At 37.8% G+C, this 21,082-nt stretch overlaps 2 protein-coding genes across 4 annotated transcripts in view; one reads left to right on the top strand and one right to left on the bottom strand.

Moving 5' to 3' along the window:
• Positions 1-560, bottom strand: part of LOC149922048 (elongation factor-like GTPase 1) — a 123,115-nt gene extending 122,555 nt beyond the window's left edge. Inside the window, exon 1 of one of the 2 annotated variants that reach the window (XM_090164311.1) lies at positions 511-560. The gene's annotated coding sequence lies outside the window, so the exon portion shown is untranslated. Of the gene's footprint in view, positions 1-407; positions 424-510 lie in introns of those variants that run through there. The other variant, XM_090164314.1, reaches the window with a different exon arrangement.
• LOC149922047 (piwi-like protein Ago3) lies at positions 314-20,910 on the top strand. Of its 2 annotated transcripts, XM_090164315.1 has the most exons (16): positions 314-392; positions 2,973-3,032; positions 6,707-6,788; positions 10,203-10,325; positions 10,386-10,596; positions 10,677-10,888; positions 12,322-12,435; positions 13,739-13,927; positions 14,627-14,720; positions 15,038-15,121; positions 15,225-15,482; positions 15,713-16,117; positions 18,354-18,542; positions 18,659-18,847; positions 19,083-19,334; positions 20,716-20,910. In XM_090164315.1, exons 2-16 carry the CDS (start codon positions 2,999-3,001, stop codon positions 20,800-20,802), a joined length of 2,523 nt encoding a protein of 840 aa, XP_090020441.1. In that variant the 5' UTR covers positions 314-392; positions 2,973-2,998; the 3' UTR covers positions 20,803-20,910. The 2 variants fall into 2 exon arrangements, with proteins under 2 accessions (XP_090020441.1, XP_090020442.1); XM_090164316.1 differs by lacking the exon at positions 2,973-3,032 and having other exon boundaries at positions 364-392.
• Positions 20,911-21,082: the final 172 nt, after the last annotated feature.

Raw genomic sequence — 21,082 nt, 5'->3', positions numbered from 1 at the left:
AGAACCTAAAGCAGACGCAATGCGAATAGCTGTATCACAAAAGAAGATAAATAAGCGCAGGACGTAGGACATTTTTAAGAATACTATTTGATAGCCTTATTTACAAAATTTATAGAAACCAATACGTTTCGGTTGTTACTAACTTTGAAATTGTCTTTTTTACTTATTGTACAATAAAACCAGTAGATAATAATATAGGTATTTTCACAATTTATTGTTAATTTTTCTGTTTAAACATAATGATGTGTTTTACTAGGTATATCGCGAGTCCTGCTATATATTTTAAAAGACGAGAGTAGTGCGCGGACAAATTCATTGGTTTGAAAATGGTGATAATTTAAGTAATTTTTTCATTGGTAATTTGCTAATTTTTAGGTAATAACGATTAGCAAGTAAGTCTAATTTACTTTATTTCTAATAATAAATAACGAAGACTCGATAGGTGCTTTGGGCTGTTTTGAGTTTGTAACAGAAAGCATCCGTCATAATTTGCAATTTCCAGAAACACACCTTTATGGTGAGGTAGATTATGCGACTAGACAAATTTCCACTTTAGATTAATCTAACGGTTAAAGTGTGCATTTACGGCGACACTCAGTTCTAAACTATGTTCCTTGAAAAAGGATGCACGTGAGAAAAATATCTAAATTCTCCAAGGTTCGGTATATTTATTGGACTGAAAAGAAAGGATGTGTAGATAGAACAAGTGACAGTTTTAGTCCCGAATCCTAACAAAACAGACTGCGAGGGTACAAACAAGCAAACATTCGGGGGAACTCGTTCGAACCGAAACCTTTATTAACCACAAAATGGGTTATCAAAACGGTATATCAAAATTACCATAAGCAAAAGTGTAATTATGTCACTTTTGCCATAAGCGTTGCGAAATCTGCGATACCCGTGACCGAATTATTTTAGGACTGTCCTCTATTTTTGTAAATGGACGCCTCTTTAATGAGTGTAACTCGATAAATGAGAAGTCGTTCTTTTTTGTGTTATGCTGAAACTCTAAAATTACTTAATACCACAATGAAAATGGTTAATTAAGCTGGTTTCCCACTCGAAGGAAAGTATGCCGGAAAGACGATAATAAACGCCGAGCTGATAATTGATTCCTATTGGATATACCGCTAACGTTCAACTTTACGCTGCTAATTTTCCGTCAAGTGTGAAACCAGCTTAAACCGCCATTTTCATTGTTGCCGAATTTCTGAAGCGTTTGAAATTGTTGTCTGTACATTTTGTTTATCGCGGGTCCTTTTCAACACAATAGTCGAAGTTTTTGAAGACAGTACCAATAGTGTTTAATCCATGTTTCACATAAGTGTAAGTTGTCTATTAGTGGATAGTGCGATACTTTTCGTTTGTTCTGTTATTTCAGAGTAGGGTAAGAATAGTAACCCTTTAACGTCATTTTACTCCGATTCTGTGGTAGATAATGATTTGAGTCAAAATGCATGCTTGTGGCCATTTTACCAGATAAATTCTGGATAAGCAGACGATTTTATCAGTTTATTTTATTTACTCCTGCTTTTGAGCTAGGAGCAACAAACAAAAGGAGCATGCAGCTAGCCTTTAAACAGGCTAACGCAGTGTTGTGTACAAATTTCATTGGACGAACCTTTACGCTGAACGTTTTACGGAAAGGGGGAAGAAGATTTCCGAATTTTCTCCTTCCGACGGCAACAGGCGCTTAAGCGTCTTAAGTTCTAACGAATGAAAATTGTACACAAGAAAATCCACGACTTTTTACGGGTTGTGTTCTCCTTGCGTGGGGTGTTGTGTTTGTAGCTCCTATCTTTTGAGGAGGAGTAAAAAAGGTAGCCCTAATACTCTGACCTGGACGAATGGTTCACGGCGTAGAATAATTCTATCCACTAGAACAGGCGAATAGTTTAAATTAGCGTAAAATGTGTACACCTTTTGTTCCAGAAAAGCAAATGATTAAAGTTTTGTACTTTTATTTTTTTTCGAACCCTCTTGGTGCCCCTTGTAGGCTTGGTGCCATAGGCCCAGGCCTATTCGGCCTATGGTTAATCCGGCCCTGCATAGGGGTCTGAACTGGCGAAAGGAAACCACCTAATATTATTTGAAAATGATCATTATTAGAATTTGACCAAATAGGCTCTTTGAAAAACTGTGTAATAAACGCACTCTAAAATATGTTTTGATCTGAAATTTAAAGGAGTCCGGAACATGACGTCCCGCATTTTGATGCTCCCGACGTTTCTTTAATTTGTGGCCTTTAAGTAGCTGTCCTATCGAAATAGTTAGTTGGAATATAAGCATCATTATGGACTTAAGGCTACAAGGGACGCTAAACAGGGGATGTCGCCGCAGCGTCACCTAGACTTGCGGTCGATAAATACATTTAAGATATTATCAGTTAAGTTTATATGCGTCCGAAACGAGTCTAGGTAGCATAATGGCGCTAAGTCATCCGAGGTAGCGCCTATAATCTAGCGTCTGCTACAGACAAATTCAAAAGTCATAAGAACGTTTTTTTCTTTAAGTGGCCATGTAGGGGGGGGGGGCGCTTAATTTGGAAGTCGTAAGTTGGTTTTCCAAGCAGGATTCTATACCGCGCGAAAACATTATTATTCTCCTTTGTGTAACCTAGGAGCAGCAAACGCAGTGTTGTGTACAGATTTTGTTGAACGAACCTTTATGCTGAGCGTTTTACGGGCGGGGGGCTGACAGTTTCTGAATTTTCCCCTTCCGACGGCAGCAGGCGCTAATTAAAGCGTCTAAGCACTGAAAAATGTACACAAGAAAATGCACGACTTCTGACGGGTTGCGTTCTTTTTACTGTGTTTGTTTCTACTAGGTGTAACCACGTGGTGAAATTTAGCTCTCCGTGAATATAATTTCCTTGTGGGAGTTGTAGTTTTATGTTCCTTTTTCGATTTCATATATTTTGTAACAAGGTGATGTAATATTATTATTATTTCATTCTATTCCACTTTCAACAGAGATATCCAAATTTGGTTCACTGAAAATGAGTTCTGCATTTAAGAATTTGAATATTAAAGGTCAGTTTATTTTATTTATACGATCTTTTAGCTAGGCCCTTAGAAATTGTTTTAGTTTTATTAAGACTACGACAGATTTAAATTATTCGATTCTCAAGGGAATTTACGGTAGCGCAAAAACTATATAGCTTTTCCAAAAGATGTCATTTCGAAGGAAAAATTGGAAGCGAATTATTTGCTTAAGCGTATGAAGTGTAAAGCCGGATGCAAACATTAATTTTGAGTGCGCACGCATGCGTCGTTTCAAAAACCAAGTTCGTGCACGGGCCAGCGAAGCGTGTGCGAAACTAGGATTTTTTTCTAATTTCGCGTCGCGTCTCCTGTGGCCTTTCGTCGCGGTGTTATCGCCCAACTTCAGAAGTCCCTTAGCCCATTTAAATAGGCGGGAAAACTTTTAACAAAAGTCGTTCAAGGTCGTTCCCGACTCATATTTGGCTTCCTTTAGTCTAAGTTTTACTTTCGGATGCCGAAATTCGGCATCTGACGTCTGACTCGCCAGGCACCTGGGACCCTATTCTGTAAGCACTTCTCGATCGAGATCTCTCTCGATCTTGAATCGCTCTCACGAGATGTCGAAAAACGCTATTCTATAAAATATTTGTCGAAAAATGCTACTCGAATTCGATGGACTTCTCGAAGTCGATCTCGTCGTGTCCGAAGCTTACGAGATCGCTTTCGACAGAGGTTTCAACCAATCATCGAGCTAGTAGTTCTTTTTAACTACCTCCCCCCCCCCTTCTCCCGTGTTGCCAAAAAGCTACCACTACCCAAACCGTCTTTCTTGGGGAAAAAAGCAATGGCTTGCTATAGCTCGGCTTGTATTGTTAAATGTAGCCTTAGAAATCGATAATAGGCCATTATAGGCGTAATTTTCAAAGATAAAGAGTTATAAGAGACCAAACAATAAATCCTTTGGACTTAGAGCTCGGCGTTTGGATAAGAATTAATAACTTTATTCATTTTTATCCACAAACGAAAATTATTCGAAAAAAATTATTATTTTACATGTTAAATTGCTATATAGCCGTGGATAATATCCATGGATAAACAGTTAATCGTAATTTTTATGGTTAATCAAAACTTTAGCGGTTAATTTAGCTGTTTCGTCGAGCTCTATTTGGACTTTAAATATATATAAACTATAAAACATGGGCGTTTGTAACCAGCTGTTTTTGTGATTGGTCGGAAAATAGAGAGCCTATGCGCGATTACAACCGGAAATATGTAGAACCCACGTGGTCTACTCGCTTGTCGAGAGTCGAGATGTATCACTTCGAAGTCGATTTCGATGAAGTATAGAATAGCGTTTATCGAGAAATGACTTCTCGATCGAAGTGATCGCCTTCGAGATCGACTTCGACTCGACATCGAGAGTGAGATCGAGATAAATTAGAGAATAGCCTCCCAGCAGAGTGGCCAACTCCCCGGTTTTCCTCAGTGTTTTATTTCAATTGGCGGGAATTAATTGTTCGGCGAGAGGCGGACTCGCGGCCCCAAATACCACTTTTCAAAAATCGACTTACGACAGGCAGTTGGCGTTTAAGTCGCCACCGCATTGAGGGATTATTACTGTGTGCTTAGATATAACCCCTGTTCAGGGTTATATAGCGTCCGAGTGACGATAAGCACGTTGACATCGCAGCGGAAGACATTGTCTACCCGTAACGCCCGTCCTAGATTTTTCTCACTGCTAATTTTGTTGAGATTTCTACTGCGTTTGGGTAAACTTTATTCGAGCGGTCAAATATACAATAAATCGACGGGATTTTCCACTTTCTGTTCGCGGGAGTTTTTACGAATTTTGGCAACTCTGCTAGTCAGTTTGCGCGTTGAACCAATAGGAGCGTGATGGATATGCCTTTTTAGAACAGTTAAGTTCGTTATAGTTGTAATGGCAAATGTGCCTCATTGGCTACGCTACTCGCGGAAACTGGTATCCCTGTGGTCTAGTATCACTTGTGGCCACTGGTCTCCCTGTGGTCTAGTATCTTAAGCCGCGTTCACAAAGACATTTTGTTGAGGAGAATTCTAAAGTAAAAGGGGGAAGAGCATTCTGGTTTCGGCGGGGTGATCCGACTTCAGCCTTTCTCTTCCTCCTTCTCGACAAGGTCAGCAGTTCACAAAGACTTCCTTTTTTTTTTTGAGATACACAAACATCAGTGTCGACCCGAGTCCTTAGACACCAGAACACACACAATAACTGATTAATCAGGGTGAGATATGTGTAACGGCCACGTGGGGACAGGGGTGGGGACACCCGTGGCGGAAGTATCCCGACCACCCGTCGGGGGATTGGTAGTCGTCCTCACACGGCCTTCCACAAACTTCACAAAGACTTCCTTTCCTCGCGCTAACAGTTACACAGTTTTATTTGTGGCAGCCATAGCGCACCGAAACCACGAGGTAAACAAAGTCTTTCGTTCCCTCGGGCCTCGGACTCCACTCTCTCTCGAGAAAACCGGTGTTTGTGTATCACATGACCGACACGACGTCATAACCGCTTCTCTATTGGCCAAAACTGACACGTGATTTTCAGCCGAAGGTCGAAATATCAAACTGGAGTAGATACGGGTAACCCGTATCCCCATTGTTAAGACGTGGTTCACCATGGACAGTATTATTATAGTTAGTTTTTACCATTTTGATGTTAAATTAAAAATAAAACTACTAGCGTAAATTAAAAAATGCCCATTTGTTTTGAACACTTAAGCCTCGTCAAGAACCGCTAAAATTAGGTGACCGCCATTTTTTTTGTTTACAACTAACTCTCCTTGCGTTTAGGTCGTTTTAGCTGATATATTCCAACAGAGGCCGCCAATACACTTTCTCGTCCCTGTATCTACTGTCCTTGGTTACCCCAAAGATCCTATCCTTGGTTACCCGTATCCTGGCCGTTACGAACTTACGGGCCATATCATTTATTCATTTCGAAGCAGGGCTGCCAGTTGGGCGGTTTTCCAGCCCAATTGGGCTACTTTCGAAAAAATACAATGAACCAATGTTCACTCAGCTTCCAAAACTAGTGAGATTCTTTTTGTGCTTGCCTTATTCTAATGCAGTAACAGAGCGGCTGTTTAGTAGTTTAAAATCTATTAAAACTGAAAAAAGGAACCGATAAGGGAATTATACCATTTGTCGCCTCCTTAAACTTAAATTTAATATGGAATGAAAATCGTCATCATTTAGTCCACATTTGGGAAAAAAATCATAATTTCTGCGGAGCACGCGATTTTAACATAAGTGCCGTCGGTTAAAATTTAGCGGGAAAAATTGCGGGAAAAACGGTTTTCGAAAACGGGAATAATTAATTTATCCGCTCCAAAAAAAGGAAAAAATAAAGTCACCCGTGTGGAAACACTGTACGGGTTGACCGCCGATTTCCCTCTCGTCTTGAGAAGTTTTCTCTCCCCTTTCGACTTTCGGCGGGTTTGTGAACCGCCGATTTCTAACTTCGTCTTCTACCTTTAGCTTTCAACTTCAGCTATTTACCATTTTAACGTCTTTGTGAACGCGGCTTTACATACTGCCGCATAAAACGATCACGGAATATTTAATTATGATATGAGTACAGGGAAGACTAATTGCAGGGGAAATTCCAAAGCTAAAATAGTCGTTGACGGTTGACCAGTAAACCTTTCAAGTTCACATGTATACTTACATCTGTTTTTTTTTAGGTGTTGGACGGGGAGCCCTTTTGCAAGCTCTTTCGGCGTCCATGGAAAACGCTTGCACTATTTCTTCCAACAACCTCGACCGGTGTGTAACCAAAATTTTTTACTAACATTTTTAGCGTCATGTTGTTTTAACATTTACAGAGTGTTTGTTTTTGTTCGGACAAGTGAATTTTTACGAAAACAACTTTGAAATCTTTATGGTTAAGTAAATACACCGGGGGACATTGATTGAAGAAATTTCATCGTTTTCTGTAAATATTTTCACACTTTTAGAAAAATTATTCTTTCACCACTCAGTGCTAGAACAATTTCGTCAATTTAAAATTTGTAGAGAATCATCTTAAACCTACGAATACCTTGGTTTCGATGGGAAAAGACCTATTTTTCACTGAAAAACGCAAGTTGAAAAGTTGGGCAAGCCAAAACACACTTTTGTGATCCGGGAAGGAGATAGTCACAGCTTACTCCCTTTAAATTTCAATCATTATTTTTGTGGCGAACGTTTTTTTAGCCTTTAAAAAACTTGGAAAAATATTTTGCAACATATAATTAAGCACAAATTGTTTAAAGTTCACGTACATTTTTGGTATTTAAACTCTTTATTTTTGTTTAATATCATCGAGATCATCAATCCTTGTAGTTATAGTTCGTTATTCAAGAGTGGAGCTTACGAAATTGTTGCCCTGTACCCAAGAAGAGTTTTATTAAGTGTGACATCCAAACCGAAGGCCGTCCCTAAATACAGTAAAGCGAGCTGTCAGTGACTTTCAACAGTTTGGTAATGTAGAACCTAGGTTTCGTGGATTGGGTCGGCCTAATTTTGTATTTGAGAACACTCTTCTTGAATATTTTGCCGCATACCCTCGAAGAAGTTGCGCGACCGTGAGTTCCGATCTAAGTTGCAGTAAAAACCGTGTTTGGAAAATTTTACGCAAATATAGGTGCCATCCATTCAGAGCTACGCTTCACCAAGAACTGAGTGATGGGGATTTTGAAAGACGTTATGACTTATGCAACTGGCTGCTCAATGCGGTGAATCACGATCCCCAATTTACGCACCATGTTCTACCGACGATTTTTTTTTCTGAAAATGGACGCCAGGAGATTTTTCTTAATTGTGGGCATATTGACAAAAATTAATTTTTAAAAGTTTTATGTATAAATCGACTTGAGGAGGCCTGTCCCGCCTAATCCTAACGCCACCTTTCAACCATCAAAATAATCTCGTTCGGCTCCAGCGCTTAAATTTGTGGTTGGACTTTTAGAAAATAGTTTGATTGTTTCAGTGTTCTTGCCTCAAAATCTCAATGGCTAGAACTATTTGCATTTTTTACACCACACCACTAGTTTTTTTTCAGTGGTGATTTATCGAAGAAAGGGTTTATTGAAACGAGAGCCGAACTTCGCCGGAGAATTGGAATTGCTTGTCCAGGAGTAACACCAGAAATGAAAGAGCGTGTAGAGATGATATGATTGTCCGAGTTAAGCTTGCGTTCAGCCGATGGGAGTATAATTGAACCCACTTTGTTAACAATAATTTAGCGTGTTTGAAATAAATTATTGTATTTAATAAAACCCGAATACGGTTTTTGAACGTGCAATTATTATAAGTGTGGCATTCACATTTTATTAAAACTAGTACAGGTATTCTTTAATTGGAGGTTTCCGTCTATTCCCATGATACCTTAATGAGTGCATATTTTTGGCTTAAGCAGCCTGCGAATTTTTCAAGTCGCGTATTTCATGGAAATATAGGTCTTTTCCCATTGAACTAAAGGTATTCGTAGGTTTCAGATGATGCTCTACAAATTTTCAATGGACGAAATTGATCTAGCACCTAGTGATGAAAAACAATTTTTCAAAATTGTGAAAATATTCTCAGAAAACTATGAAATTTCACCAATCAATGTCCCCCGGTGTATTTACTTAACCCTAAAAAATTTCATATTTCTACCGTAAGTAGTTTTCGTAAAAGTCACTGGACCGAACCAAAAAATCTATATAATATGCATATAGGAATAAAAACCTCGTTTTATAAGGGGCCTTTCACAAATTTTGCAATTTTTTTTATCTTGACAACGGTTATCTGGCAGTAGCTGGTGGCGTTACCATGGTGTCGTGGTCCGGCACGTTTAACCTACTAGGGTGGTGGCTCAGTCTGGGCCATTTTACCCTATGGACGTACGAAGGCTTAAAAGTATAAAAATTAATTTTAAATAATTTCTTTTTAGAAATAAGGCATACAAAGGTCTTGGTAGATAGGGCCTACCAAGGTCTTAAAACGGCACTGGGCGCACTGGCAGGTTGGCCTAACCCCAGCCCCGACTTCGGTCAGGTAAGGGCCAAAAACTGGGCTTCGGCTCAGGTTAACGGGGAAGGTCAACGCACTAGTGGCCCTCATTAATGCGGCAGCGGGTCTCCGTATGTGGATAATAATAATAATAATAATAATAATAATCAGCTATTCTAATACCCAAGGCACCACCTTAGGCCTAAGTCATCGAGCGACTTTTAAAGTCTTTAAACAGGTGGCCGGGTTACAATAATAATAATCAGCTAGGAAAATACACAAGGCCCAAGTCATCGAGCGACTTTTAAAGCCTTTAAACAGGTGGCCGGGTTACAATGCGTGCCACCTGAGCCAGCAGCTCTCTTCATTAACTATTACCGTTTACCTCAACAAGTTTTTTTTACGGGAAGGGGAAACCGAAGAACTTGAGGGAATCACTTTAACCAGTGGGGAGAGAACTTGCAAACTCAACGCAGAAGGAGTGGTTCCGAGTTTTCACCCCGTGCCACAAGCGGGGGTTGAAATCGGCTCCTCTTGCAGCGAGTCGAAAGTGCTTGCCACTCCGCCACCCCACCTTCTATGTGAGCTAGATGTCTACAACATCTATCCTTATTTTGCCAGCTGTGTGCTAAGTGGGGAGTGGTCGTTTCATTGCTGCGACTTTCAGAGGGTTGAAGACACGCATCAACGGTGCCACTGTCATCAGTAGGGTTCTTCAGCTGAATATGGCTGTTGGTCACCCGTCCGGCTGTGCACGTTATCGCGGTGCATTATGATGACACCATCGGTAATATAAGATGATACGATGCCCCAGGTGCACCGGTATTTAAATTCTGGCCCAATGGCTAGAAAAAGAGCTTTTAATAGTTTGAAAAAAATACGTAGAGGGCCAATAAATGATCATGCTAATTTCCAGCCATTTTTATGGCGGTAATAGAATTATTTACTGAATCTTCTACAATACATTCTAGAGATACGCTTGATAAAACCAATAACATCCGGTTTTAAAATAGCCCCGTTGACGAGCGTCAAATTTAAAATATAAGATTTTAATGGATGTTTGTGAAGTACACGTAAGCAGTTGGAGGATTATGCCCCAATGGAAAACAACCATTATGACAAAACCCATCAGTGGCATCGAGATATTGAAACATAAAAATTCTAACCGAGAAAAATGGAAATAAATACTTTATATTTTAATAATAGACGACAAGAATTAGCTGGCGTTCCGTTGTCGACAAACACGCTAGGTGCTTCCTCTTCGGAGGCTGGCAATATGAAAACATCGACTTCAGTATCAAATTCCGACTCTGAAAAACACTACCATAAGTATATTTTATGAGGCGAAATAAATTTACTAATTTTAAACCTCACCCTTTTATTTCCTAGATTTAATTTAGTGAGCAATTGCGTTCGACTCTTGAAATTAGATAATGTTGAGATTTACGAATATGAAGTACGTTTCTGGCCGCCTCTCGAATCTCAAGCGACGAAACGTCAGTTTTTACATTTAGCTCTCGAAGAAATCAACGTAACGCGCTCGTCATTTTCCTTCGACTGTACGAAGATCCGTGTTCCAAAAAAACTTGACGATAAGGAGGTATTTTATATTTAGAACAATATAATTATAGGTATTGGGAATTTAGAAAGTGAAATAATTATTTAGCTTCTCATGTTTAGGTTACGTGTGTCGTAGCGAAGTTACCAAATTCCGAAGACAAACCTGGCACTGTAGCTACGGTAATTTTTCAATACAACGGATTTTGTCCAAACTCGGAGATAATTGAACTATACAATGACGTATTTCATTCCGTTTTTAACAAACTAAACATGCACCATCTCATGAGGAATTACTTCCCCGCGAAGTACATTGTCAACGTGCCTAATCACAGGTAGTTTAATGTTTAAAGCTTCAGTAGTCCATTGTGTAGTCCATAATGTTTTGCTACAACTTTCCATAATTACACTATTTTCCAATTTCCGGAAACATTATTACTTTCTTCCTTGGAGCGATTATTATAAACTTGTGCACAAAGTCTGGGTCATCATGGTTGAACATTTTATTCCTCTCAATTTACAACCCAAGAGATGACGGGTGGTTAGAGGAGCACGAGTTGGGTATCGATTATCAGAAATTTTTCGTCAGTAGTCGAGTCGATTAATATTGTGGTCTAGTCGGGTTATCGAGTACTTGATTAAGGGAATTTTTTTCTTAAACGAGTCGAGTATTCGACAAGAACCGTCGAGTTATCAAGTACTTGATTTAAAGACAAGTTTCATTAGAGTATTAATAAAATTTAATTCCAAAAGAGTTCAAATAATGAAATTTACTTAATTAAATTTGTCAGACAAAATTATCAAATTTAAATCAACTACAACTTTATTAAAAGTTTTGATATATATATTTACATGTATAAGCGTTTTTCGCAAAAACTATTTATTGTAGAAGTACTAAGTCTTATTCTTACAGTGGCGTAGCAGGGGGGTGACATTTTTCATATGAATTATCCCTGGAAATAGGTAGAAGAGAGAGATACTGAAATCTGGTGTATATTGACAATGGCGGTAAACTCTGTATTCTTAGCATTTCGTAATGAAATACTTTAATATTTAGTTATGTAATAGATTTATGAATTAATCAAGTCATATTGAATGATTATGTTTAAATAATGGGGAAATATAAGAAATTTAATATACTTATTCATAGGGATGCAAGATATGGGTATGGAAATGCTAAGAATACAGTGGGTGTAACTAGACCTTTTGACACCAGTTGCGGTCACAGAGTTTACCGCCCCTGTCAATATACACCAGATTTCAGTATCTCTCTCCTCTACCTATTTCCAGGGATAGCTACACCACTGTAAGAATAAGACTCGGTCTAGCATTACACCGACTGACATTCAAACTCGTGAAGAAAAGCTGCCAAAGTGACGCTAGAAACAAAACAAAAACTTAGAAAAGCAGGAAGCCTCAAAATAAGTACGCAGGCACACTGTCACCGTGGAAACTTAAAGAATAGGTTTTCACGGCTCTCAAGGTCATTACGCTTTTTCTCCCCGAATCACCGCTCTTTTATACTATAAGGGTAGAAGATTTAATTGACGAGGGTAGCCCCGGCTTGTTCGAACAGTTGTATACCCGAATAGTAATTGTTTTGATAATCGATAATTGACGAATATCTACAAATAACTCATTCGAGGGCGAGTTCCGAGTACTCGATCGAACTCTACCTCAAGAAAGGCCGAGTACTCGCACAGCCCTAGGTTACATCACGCTTTGGTAACAGTGATACAGTGTAAAATTTTAAATCCTCTCTTTCCAGAGTTGAAGTGTGGCACGGATATGACATCGGTATTCAAGAATGTGAATCTGGATTTTTATTACAGTGCGATGTAACATCGAAAGTTGTGCATATTAATTCCGTTATAGATGTTTTGTGAGTAATTTATGGTTCAATACCATGAGTTCTAAGCATTTTATTCGGGTACCTCTAGCGAAGGTTTGTAAAAATAACAAGTTATTAGCTCTCACCGATATCTGAGGTTTCCGACCGGCACGCTCCATTTAGGCGCCGGATATATTAGATATTAGGGAGTTTAGATCCGCCACCATCGGAGAAACCCAAAGCCCATGGTGGACTAAATGAAATCACACCTAAAGATTCATACGTCCCTGGCCCTATAGAATTCATTTTCTAAAAATTGCCCGCGTCTAAAGTTCCTTGGGACTCAAAAGTTTTTGCCGGTTAATGTCTTGTACCGGTTTCCGACGCATTTCGGTTAAAAATCTCTGAAATGTCCGTCGCCCCTTTAATTAATTAAGTACTCCCTGACTCCCATTATCCCATCAATAAGCGAATCTCTGTAAAAGCACCGTTATCTGTCGGTTTGAAAAATGACTTTGAAGATGATGTGCAATAAATCACCTTTATAGGAAAATTTCCTTGAAAGCACCTTTTTAAGTTCTTTGAACAAAACCGCTTATATTCTTCTTTTATTCCTATACCGGCCGCAGACATCATCTATCCTCATTTTCGGTCATAGACAAAATTAATCCTTGTAATTGGCTCTAGTCATCTTTAGTTTAGTTATGTGCCCTAGGAATCATCTATATTTTTACTGTACAACAGTGATTTTTATGTTTTATCTAAATTCAGTTATGCGCCCCAACCATCGTCTGGCCTAGCAACGCGCCCTATACATCATCTAGCGTAGCAAAGGTCCTAGGCATGAGGTAACTCGTTTACAGGCCCTCGACATCATTTAACTACATATCCGGCCATACGCCCAAATAGCATCACGACGCACCCGTCGTGATCTGTAGTTTGCGGCCCATCGGAATTTTATTTTGAAGCCCAACAAAACTTTAAATTATATGGTCTATATAACGTTCATTGTAAGTGCACTATTGAGGGTTCGAAAATTCACTTTTAAGTAAAGCGCTTCTTTTTGAAGGGGTTAGTAAAAGTTCCTTCCTTTCTGTCAAGGGTGACATGGGGTTTTAGTTCATTAAAATAAGATTTGTAAACGAAAATCTAGATTCCTCCGTGCCCGTTTAACATTTAGTATTATTAGCATTGTGTTTCATAATTTGTTAACAGCCCTTTTGTCGCCTATTTTCCCATTTAATACTGCGGTATTTCCACAGCAAACGCTTGGTACCCGAAGGATTATGAACTCTTGATAATAGTTCAAATATTTGATTTTTACTTTTACTAATTATATTGTATTTCCCTGTAGAACTAAATGTTATTACAAGAACAAATCAACTTTCCGAAGCGATTTCGAAAGCCAAATAAAAGGGCATAGCGTTATGACAAGATACAACCATAAATCATACCGGGTTGATGATATCACTTGGGACATGAACCCCACGAGTACCTTCGTCCTCAGCAACGGAGAAACGCTGCCCTTTGTTGAATATTACAAGTAGGTTGTTTGTTATTATTTTAATAAAGGGGAACATATCTCCTCACAGCATAATACAATAGGTTAATTAAAGAAATAATGTATTAATTATACTTAAGGATAATATCTGTGTGGCAACGATCTGCACGTAAATAAATAACTTCCGTTTACTATCTAAAACGTTGATAAAGCGTATTTCGTCACGCGTTGGATTTTACAAAATTTACGTCATATCCTTGAACCTGGTTCAGGCCGGTATACAGATAATGATACTAGGGGTAGCTCTAAAATTTTTAAGATTCCCCAGTAACGTGACCCTAAAAATTGGCAATATTTTCGTTGATTATTCTTTTGATTATAGGTTTGCTTTTAAACTGTTGTATGATTCGTAATATTTTAGTTCGGAATAATTAATGCCGATGAATTTTAAAGCATGCGGACGTTTAGCAAATTATTTTATTTTGAAAGTATTAAGTTGTTACTGTCCACCCATGTAGACAGAAAGTGCAAATGACGATGTTGGTTTTCTAAATAAACTGTTTGACGCGGTTTTCCTAGAAATGTCTTTATTTTGTGATAGGGCTCGAACTCCTTTAGTTTTAGTTCTTTCATCACCTTTAAATATTGAATAGTAAATTTACTGAAAATTTCATTCCATGTTATCTTATTAGGTTAAATATTATCAAGCTTTAATTAAATTGATATCCCTTTTATTTTTAGGCGCACATATGATCGCGAAATCAAAGATGTAAAGCAACCCTTATTAATTCATAGAAAAGTCTTGAAAGGAGATACCACTGATGCTGCTTCCGAAGTAAGTGTCGTGTTGTGATTATTAGATTTCAGTTTTTTTATTTTATTAAAGTACACACCTCTCACCTTAGTAGCGAAATCCTATCACTTAGCTTAGCTTTAGCTGTTCAACCATTTTTCGTTCTTTGTTGATATTTTTTACCAATTCATACAGTTTTTCTAGAACTTACAAGTATTAACCTTGGTCTGAATCACTCGTGTCCAATTTATATCTTATATATTAACAAAACTAATAAAATTTCTGTACTAGCGACACCATCGAATAAGGTCGTGGTTTCGTTGTACAGACTCTAATTATTGTTTTTTTTTAAATCAAAGCCACAATTCATTTTCTTGATTCCCGAATTGTGCTACTTAATGGGGATCACGGATGACATGAGGACCAATAACAAACTAATGCAGGTAAATCTAATTCTGTTTTTATGATTACTCATATCAAGCACTAGAATTATCATTATCATTTACTTCATTATTTAAATAAATGACAAGTACTTTTTCTTTCTAGGACATAAACTTCCATACTAGAGTGTCTCCCAACCTACACCAAATTCGTGTTCTGGAGCTCGTGGAAAGTATTTTCAATAATGAAGAAACGAAGGCTTTGCTTAGTGATTGGGGATTGAGCTTTGATTCTTCACTAATTCAAACGAGCGGGCGATTGATGAAACGTGAAGCTCTTTCCATAGGAGGGAAAAGTATGTTTGAAGTTAATAGCAAAGCATCCTGGGCTAAGGACATCGAAGGCGAGCAAGTTCTACACTCGGTAGGTTGCGTGTTGAAGGATTATTTTAAACCAGTGGTTGTACATTCCGCACAAATAATTTTAATTTTCGTCTTGAAGGATAGCGGCGCACCTTCCAAAAGCACGAATCAAGAAATTTGCCTTGATTTATGAATTCTTAATGCCATTTTATTGAGTGAAAGGTTGTCCAACCATTGGTTTTACTAATTACTTTCGTCCGTTATCTGTAATTTACTTAATTTGTTTTTAAGGTTCCACTTAAGCAATGGGCTGTGATTTTTGCCGAAACAGATGTTAGAATAGTGCGAGAGTTTTGCAAAGTGGTCTGCAATACGTTTTTCAACATGGGCGTGGAATTTAGTGATCTACAACCTGTTGAAGTTCCCAGTGTTGATATTGATTCCTACCTACGAGCGGCCAAAGAACTGGTGTTCGATACTGACGTTCAACTGTTAGTTTTCGTAGTACCCAATGATTTTGAAAATGCGCCAGCGCTGAAGACATTTGGCCTTGAAACGGGCGTTGGTTTGCACGTTATTCGCTTGGATAAAATTAGTGATCCTCAAAGACTCCGCCGAGTTACTCAAGAGATATCGCGTCACATTATTTGTAAATTGGGAGGAGAGCTTTGGTCTGTCCACATTCCTTCTATGTTCGTGAGTACCTTATTTTGAAGTCATAGATAAACCTTTACTTTCGGTAGGGGGGATACTGTATTACAACCCAATGCTCGGCCGTGTTATTGGAAAACAAGAGTTGATCGAAGAGGTAGTTCTAGTAATTTGTAACTGAATTTGGGAATTTATATCAGATGATATTCAGACAGATAAGGACAGACAACCACAACCTGATTTTTACACACAATCCCTAGGGGATTTCTGTATTAGTTTCACGTACTGTGTCCGCCGCCGCCGGTGTTCTCACAATTTCTCGTGGTACGTTAGAGGTACAAAGAGTCATGGTACGTCAATTGATAGGAAATATCATGCCCACCCCGGAATTCTTAACATTTGCGAGATCGGGCCCCCGGAAGTGGCGCATTTGCCCATTTTAGTTATTTTGGGTGATTTTCGAATATAAATGTACATAATCTTTTTACATTATGACCGACTTTGTTGGAAATTAAATTTTTAGTTTTTGCTAATCATTTCTGAACTACGTTTTCGGTTGCATTAAGAAATTTTAATTTTAAATGAGATTTCTGTCCAATTTGCAGAACCCCACAACCCGCATAAGCACTATTGTCATATTTGAATTTCGTGCCAATTGATAATAGCGCCAACTAACTCGTCCTCGTTTCGCTACTTTATTTCGGTAACACGAAAAATTTGTTTTGTCATAAAATTAATTTAAATTAAAGTGTTCGCGTTTAGCTAATGGGTTGCCACACGTCAGGGAATTTTAAAAAATTTTAAAAATAAATGGAGGGTAATTTTACTTTAGATCTATGACAAATTCTATGAGAATCATTTATTTCCTTGAAAGTCAGTGGCGTATTTGATGGTCCGCAGTGCCCGCGGTGCGGGGGGGGGGCTCGAGCTTCGGGGGGCCCCACTTAGCAAATAAAATGAAAAGGGGGGCTCATAGAGATTTTTTCTGGGGGGGGGGGGGGCTCTGAGTTCTCAGCTACGCCACTGTTGAAAGTGTGACTACTTTTTTGAACATTGCCATAACGTTTTTACTGAAATATAGGTCCATTTTGGCCTTAAAAATTCAGGGAATATCTTTTTAAAATGGTCAGGTAAAACAGGGTATAGTCAGGGAATTTGAGCCTCAAAATTTTGTGGCAACTCTGCGCTATTTTATTTCCAAAACCAGGTACAAGATCAAATTTCCATTTAATATACAGTTAATACATCTGGGGGATTGTGTACTTTAATGCCCGTGACATCTTGTTCTGTTTCACATTATATGTCGTGATATTATCTGATGGACTTTGTATCAGGACTTTTTTTTTCAATTTTGAAAAGCTGGTAGTTGGTCTAAAACACACGAAAGTTCGTTTTCCTTCCGCCTTGACTTATTGTACGTCAACGTGTTCGTGTGAATATACCCAAGGATTAGCCGTAACAGCTATTATAATTGATCTGAACAAACAGACGTTTTAGCGATTCCTTTTAATCGGTGATACTTTTATTTTTACCAATTTGTTGTCTTGCCTGTTGGGCTTTGGCTCCGAGAAGAGCTTGGCAAAAATATTTATCAGAAGGCGATAATGAACTAGAAACTAACGTTCCAATTTAGTTTCCAAGAATGTGACCTATCCTGATAAATTACTTATATTTGTAAATTATTTTCAAAAGTGGTTACTTCTCAATTTATTTCTTGAGCATATAATGGAAAATAATCCGTTATTGTTTTTGCTTGCTTTTTGGCGACTGCCCTATACCACTCGCTAAATAAACAGAGCTCATTCCTGTTATTTTTGTGATAAAGAAATCGCAATTTTATTACTCGGAAAAACATCTCTATATCGGGTCCTAAATTGTCATAACGCACCGTTGAGGAGAAATCAACGATTTTCAGATCTTAGGGGGGGATACCGATCGAGCGCCGTAAAAATTAAATGTTATAGGTGCCGTTGAGGAAAAATCAACATTTCGCTGGGACCCATTCGGAGCTATCGAAAGGTTCACCCGAAGAACGGTTGGGGTCTTATTTTAAATACCCCCTACCGTATTTAATTATTTTTAACCGATGTACTTTTACTGTGCAGGTAGCGAGTAGCTTTAAAAGTTTTTTATATATAAAGAACGGTATTAATAGTTTGCCCTGATCATTACTTTTAGATCTCACCCCTTCCCCTCGCCGGTTGATAGGAAAGGTCTATGGGTATTCTTTAACTACTTCTCTCCGTTTGAAAATAATTAGTAATTTGTTCCCTTAATTTAGAATGGCACTATGGTTTGTGGAATTGACACGTACACTCGACGAGATGATTCAAACATTGTCGGCTTCGTCGCCAGTTTCAACCGGTCCTTCACTAAATGGCATAGCTCTGTGGCCTATCAAAAAGACGACGAAGAACTCATTGACTGTCTAACGGAAAATATTATTAAAGCATTCAAAAAGTACATTAAAGTAAATATAATTTTAATCTCTTTCATAGTACTTCACAAACGCGACAAAAATGCTATTTGCCCATTTACAGGCTCATTCTTTGCTCAATTTTCATTTCATTATTTTTAATGTTTTAGTCTGAAAAAGCTCTTCCCGATAAAATCGTTTTTTATCGATCCGGAGTCCCAGATTCACTATTGGATCATGTTCTCAACTACGAAATCGGAAAATTGAAAGAAACATTGTTTTTGTTGAAGGATGGTTTCGCACCGGAAATTGTAGTCATTGTAGTTCAGAAGACGAAGACTCGGCTATATTTAGACACGGTAAGCGCGAAAAATCAGTTTGCGGTTTCCATATACGCATTATGGAACCTAGAGAAGCTCTACTTTGTTTTAAATTATTCAGTCTTGGCACTGTACGGGTGTTTAACATGCCCTTGAGATCTCCCTAGAGGGCAAAAATTCGACAAAGTAGATATTGGGCGCGGAGCTTTCATTTTACCCAGCTAGGTTTTTTCAAATGAAACTCTAATATATCATAAGTTCTTTCTTTCCTCAGCGAATCTCGAACGAGGGAATGGATAATCCACGTCCGGGAACAGTGATCGAGCACTCAGTCACTAGCGGAAGGTTTAACGATTTTCTACTAATCACTCGATATTTCAATCAGGGAATAGTGGCGCCTACACGGTACATAATCATATACAACACCTCCATCCTCAATTTGCAAGATTTGCAGTCGCTTTCTTTCAAACTTAGTCATTTGTGTTTCAAACAACCATACTCCACTGCATTTCCGGCACCTATCATGGTATGGATATTTATTTTCAAATCTTCTTAAAGAATGACATAGTGACTTAAAAAAAAGAGTTACGTCCACTGGATATCCGTTTCGTATCTGTCCTGCCTTCCGAAAGGCATTGTCTCCGTTACGAAGCCAAAGCTTGTGAACGGTAGGACGGAGACGTTACGAATAGCAGTGGGCGCCTGGATTTACAAGGGTGATTATGGGGTGCAAAACCGGGAAAAAAGGAATATGAAAAATAAAATAGAATTTAATCAAATACTTATCTTATAAAGTATAATATAAACAAATATATAGTTTATGAACTTATAAAATAGAATATAAACAAATATATAGACTATGAACTTAAAAAAAAATAGAATATAAACAAATATATAGATTATAAACGTTTACCAATATATAAATTATGAACCTTTAAAAATATGTAGATTATGAACTTTTACAAATATATAGATTATGAAGTTTTCAAATATATAGATTATGAACTTTTCAAATATATAGATTATGAACTTTTACAAATATTAAGTATGAAATTTACAACAGGGTTGCCACACGTCAGGGAAAACAGGGCAATCATGGAAAAGTCAAGGAATTTCAAAATCAGCCTAAAAATTCAGGGAAATGTCAGGGAATTTTAAGAATTTGTAAAGATTCAGGGAAAAGTCAGGGAATTCAATTATATATTGGCACTTTTTGAAGGAAAATTTACTCTAGATCTATGACCAATTCTATGATAATCATTTATTTCCTTGAAAGTTTCACTAATTTTTTCAACATTGCAATAACCTTTTTACTGAAATTTAATTCCATTTAAAGTATGAAATCTACAAATATAAAGTATGACATTTACAAATATAAAGTATGACATTTACAAATATAAAGTATGAAATTTACAAATATAAAGTAAGAAATTAACAAATATAAAGTATGAAATTTACCATGAATGAGGTATGAAAAACTCTCAGACGCGATCCCCATTTGGGCCCTTGGTGGCCCGTAACCTTGGACCTTTGATTTCTTAGCGACTACTGAGGCGACAAATATGAACGATACGTCCATGAATGGGGTATAAAAAACTTTCTCGGACGCGATCCCCGTTTGGGCACTTGATTTCTCAGCGACCACTGAGGCCACAATTACGATAATAAAAGGCAGGGGTGGAGCTGCTATTATGGCCTGTGCCATATTGTTAAACTGATACTTTAGCCTAGTGAGCCGTGACCCCTCAATTTATATGAAAAGTGAGATTTAGTGCCTTTTTCTTTTTCAGTATATAAACTGGTACAAGCACGGACGTTCTAAAGCATTGCTTTCAGTTTTGACTAGCCAAGTCCCTACTATTCGACATTTCCATATTCGCGAATAATGATCTCTTTTTACATTTCAGTATGCTCATGATGTCGCCCAGTATTACATCGATGTCCCTCAGGATGACGGGACCACTGTGTTTCATGACACACTTTTCTTTTTCTAGGTGTTTTCATTTTCATTCTGGAGCTTATCTCTTTTATTTTAAAATATCTATCAGAAGTCAAGATATATTTTATTACACTACTTTTTGTATCTGTACTTTGTTTAAGCTTCGAAATGTAACTAATTATGTTTAATTATAATAAATATGTAATTTTGTGTTTTTATTTAAGATTTTGTAACTGTTATCACGTTACATTAACATCTTAAATAAAAAAGCTGTTCCCACAATATCAAGTACCAAATTATTAAAATCCAATAAATGTTTCATTTTATTTCTAAAA

Source organism: Leiobunum rupestre, chromosome 11 (genome assembly GCF_980474605.1).
Source record: "Leiobunum rupestre chromosome 11, qqLeiRupe1.1.hap1, whole genome shotgun sequence".
Classification (NCBI taxonomy): domain Eukaryota; kingdom Metazoa; phylum Arthropoda; class Arachnida; order Opiliones; family Sclerosomatidae; genus Leiobunum; species Leiobunum rupestre.
The sequence above is the reverse complement of the archived record's forward strand: the minus strand, read 5'-3'. Positions and strand labels throughout refer to the sequence as shown.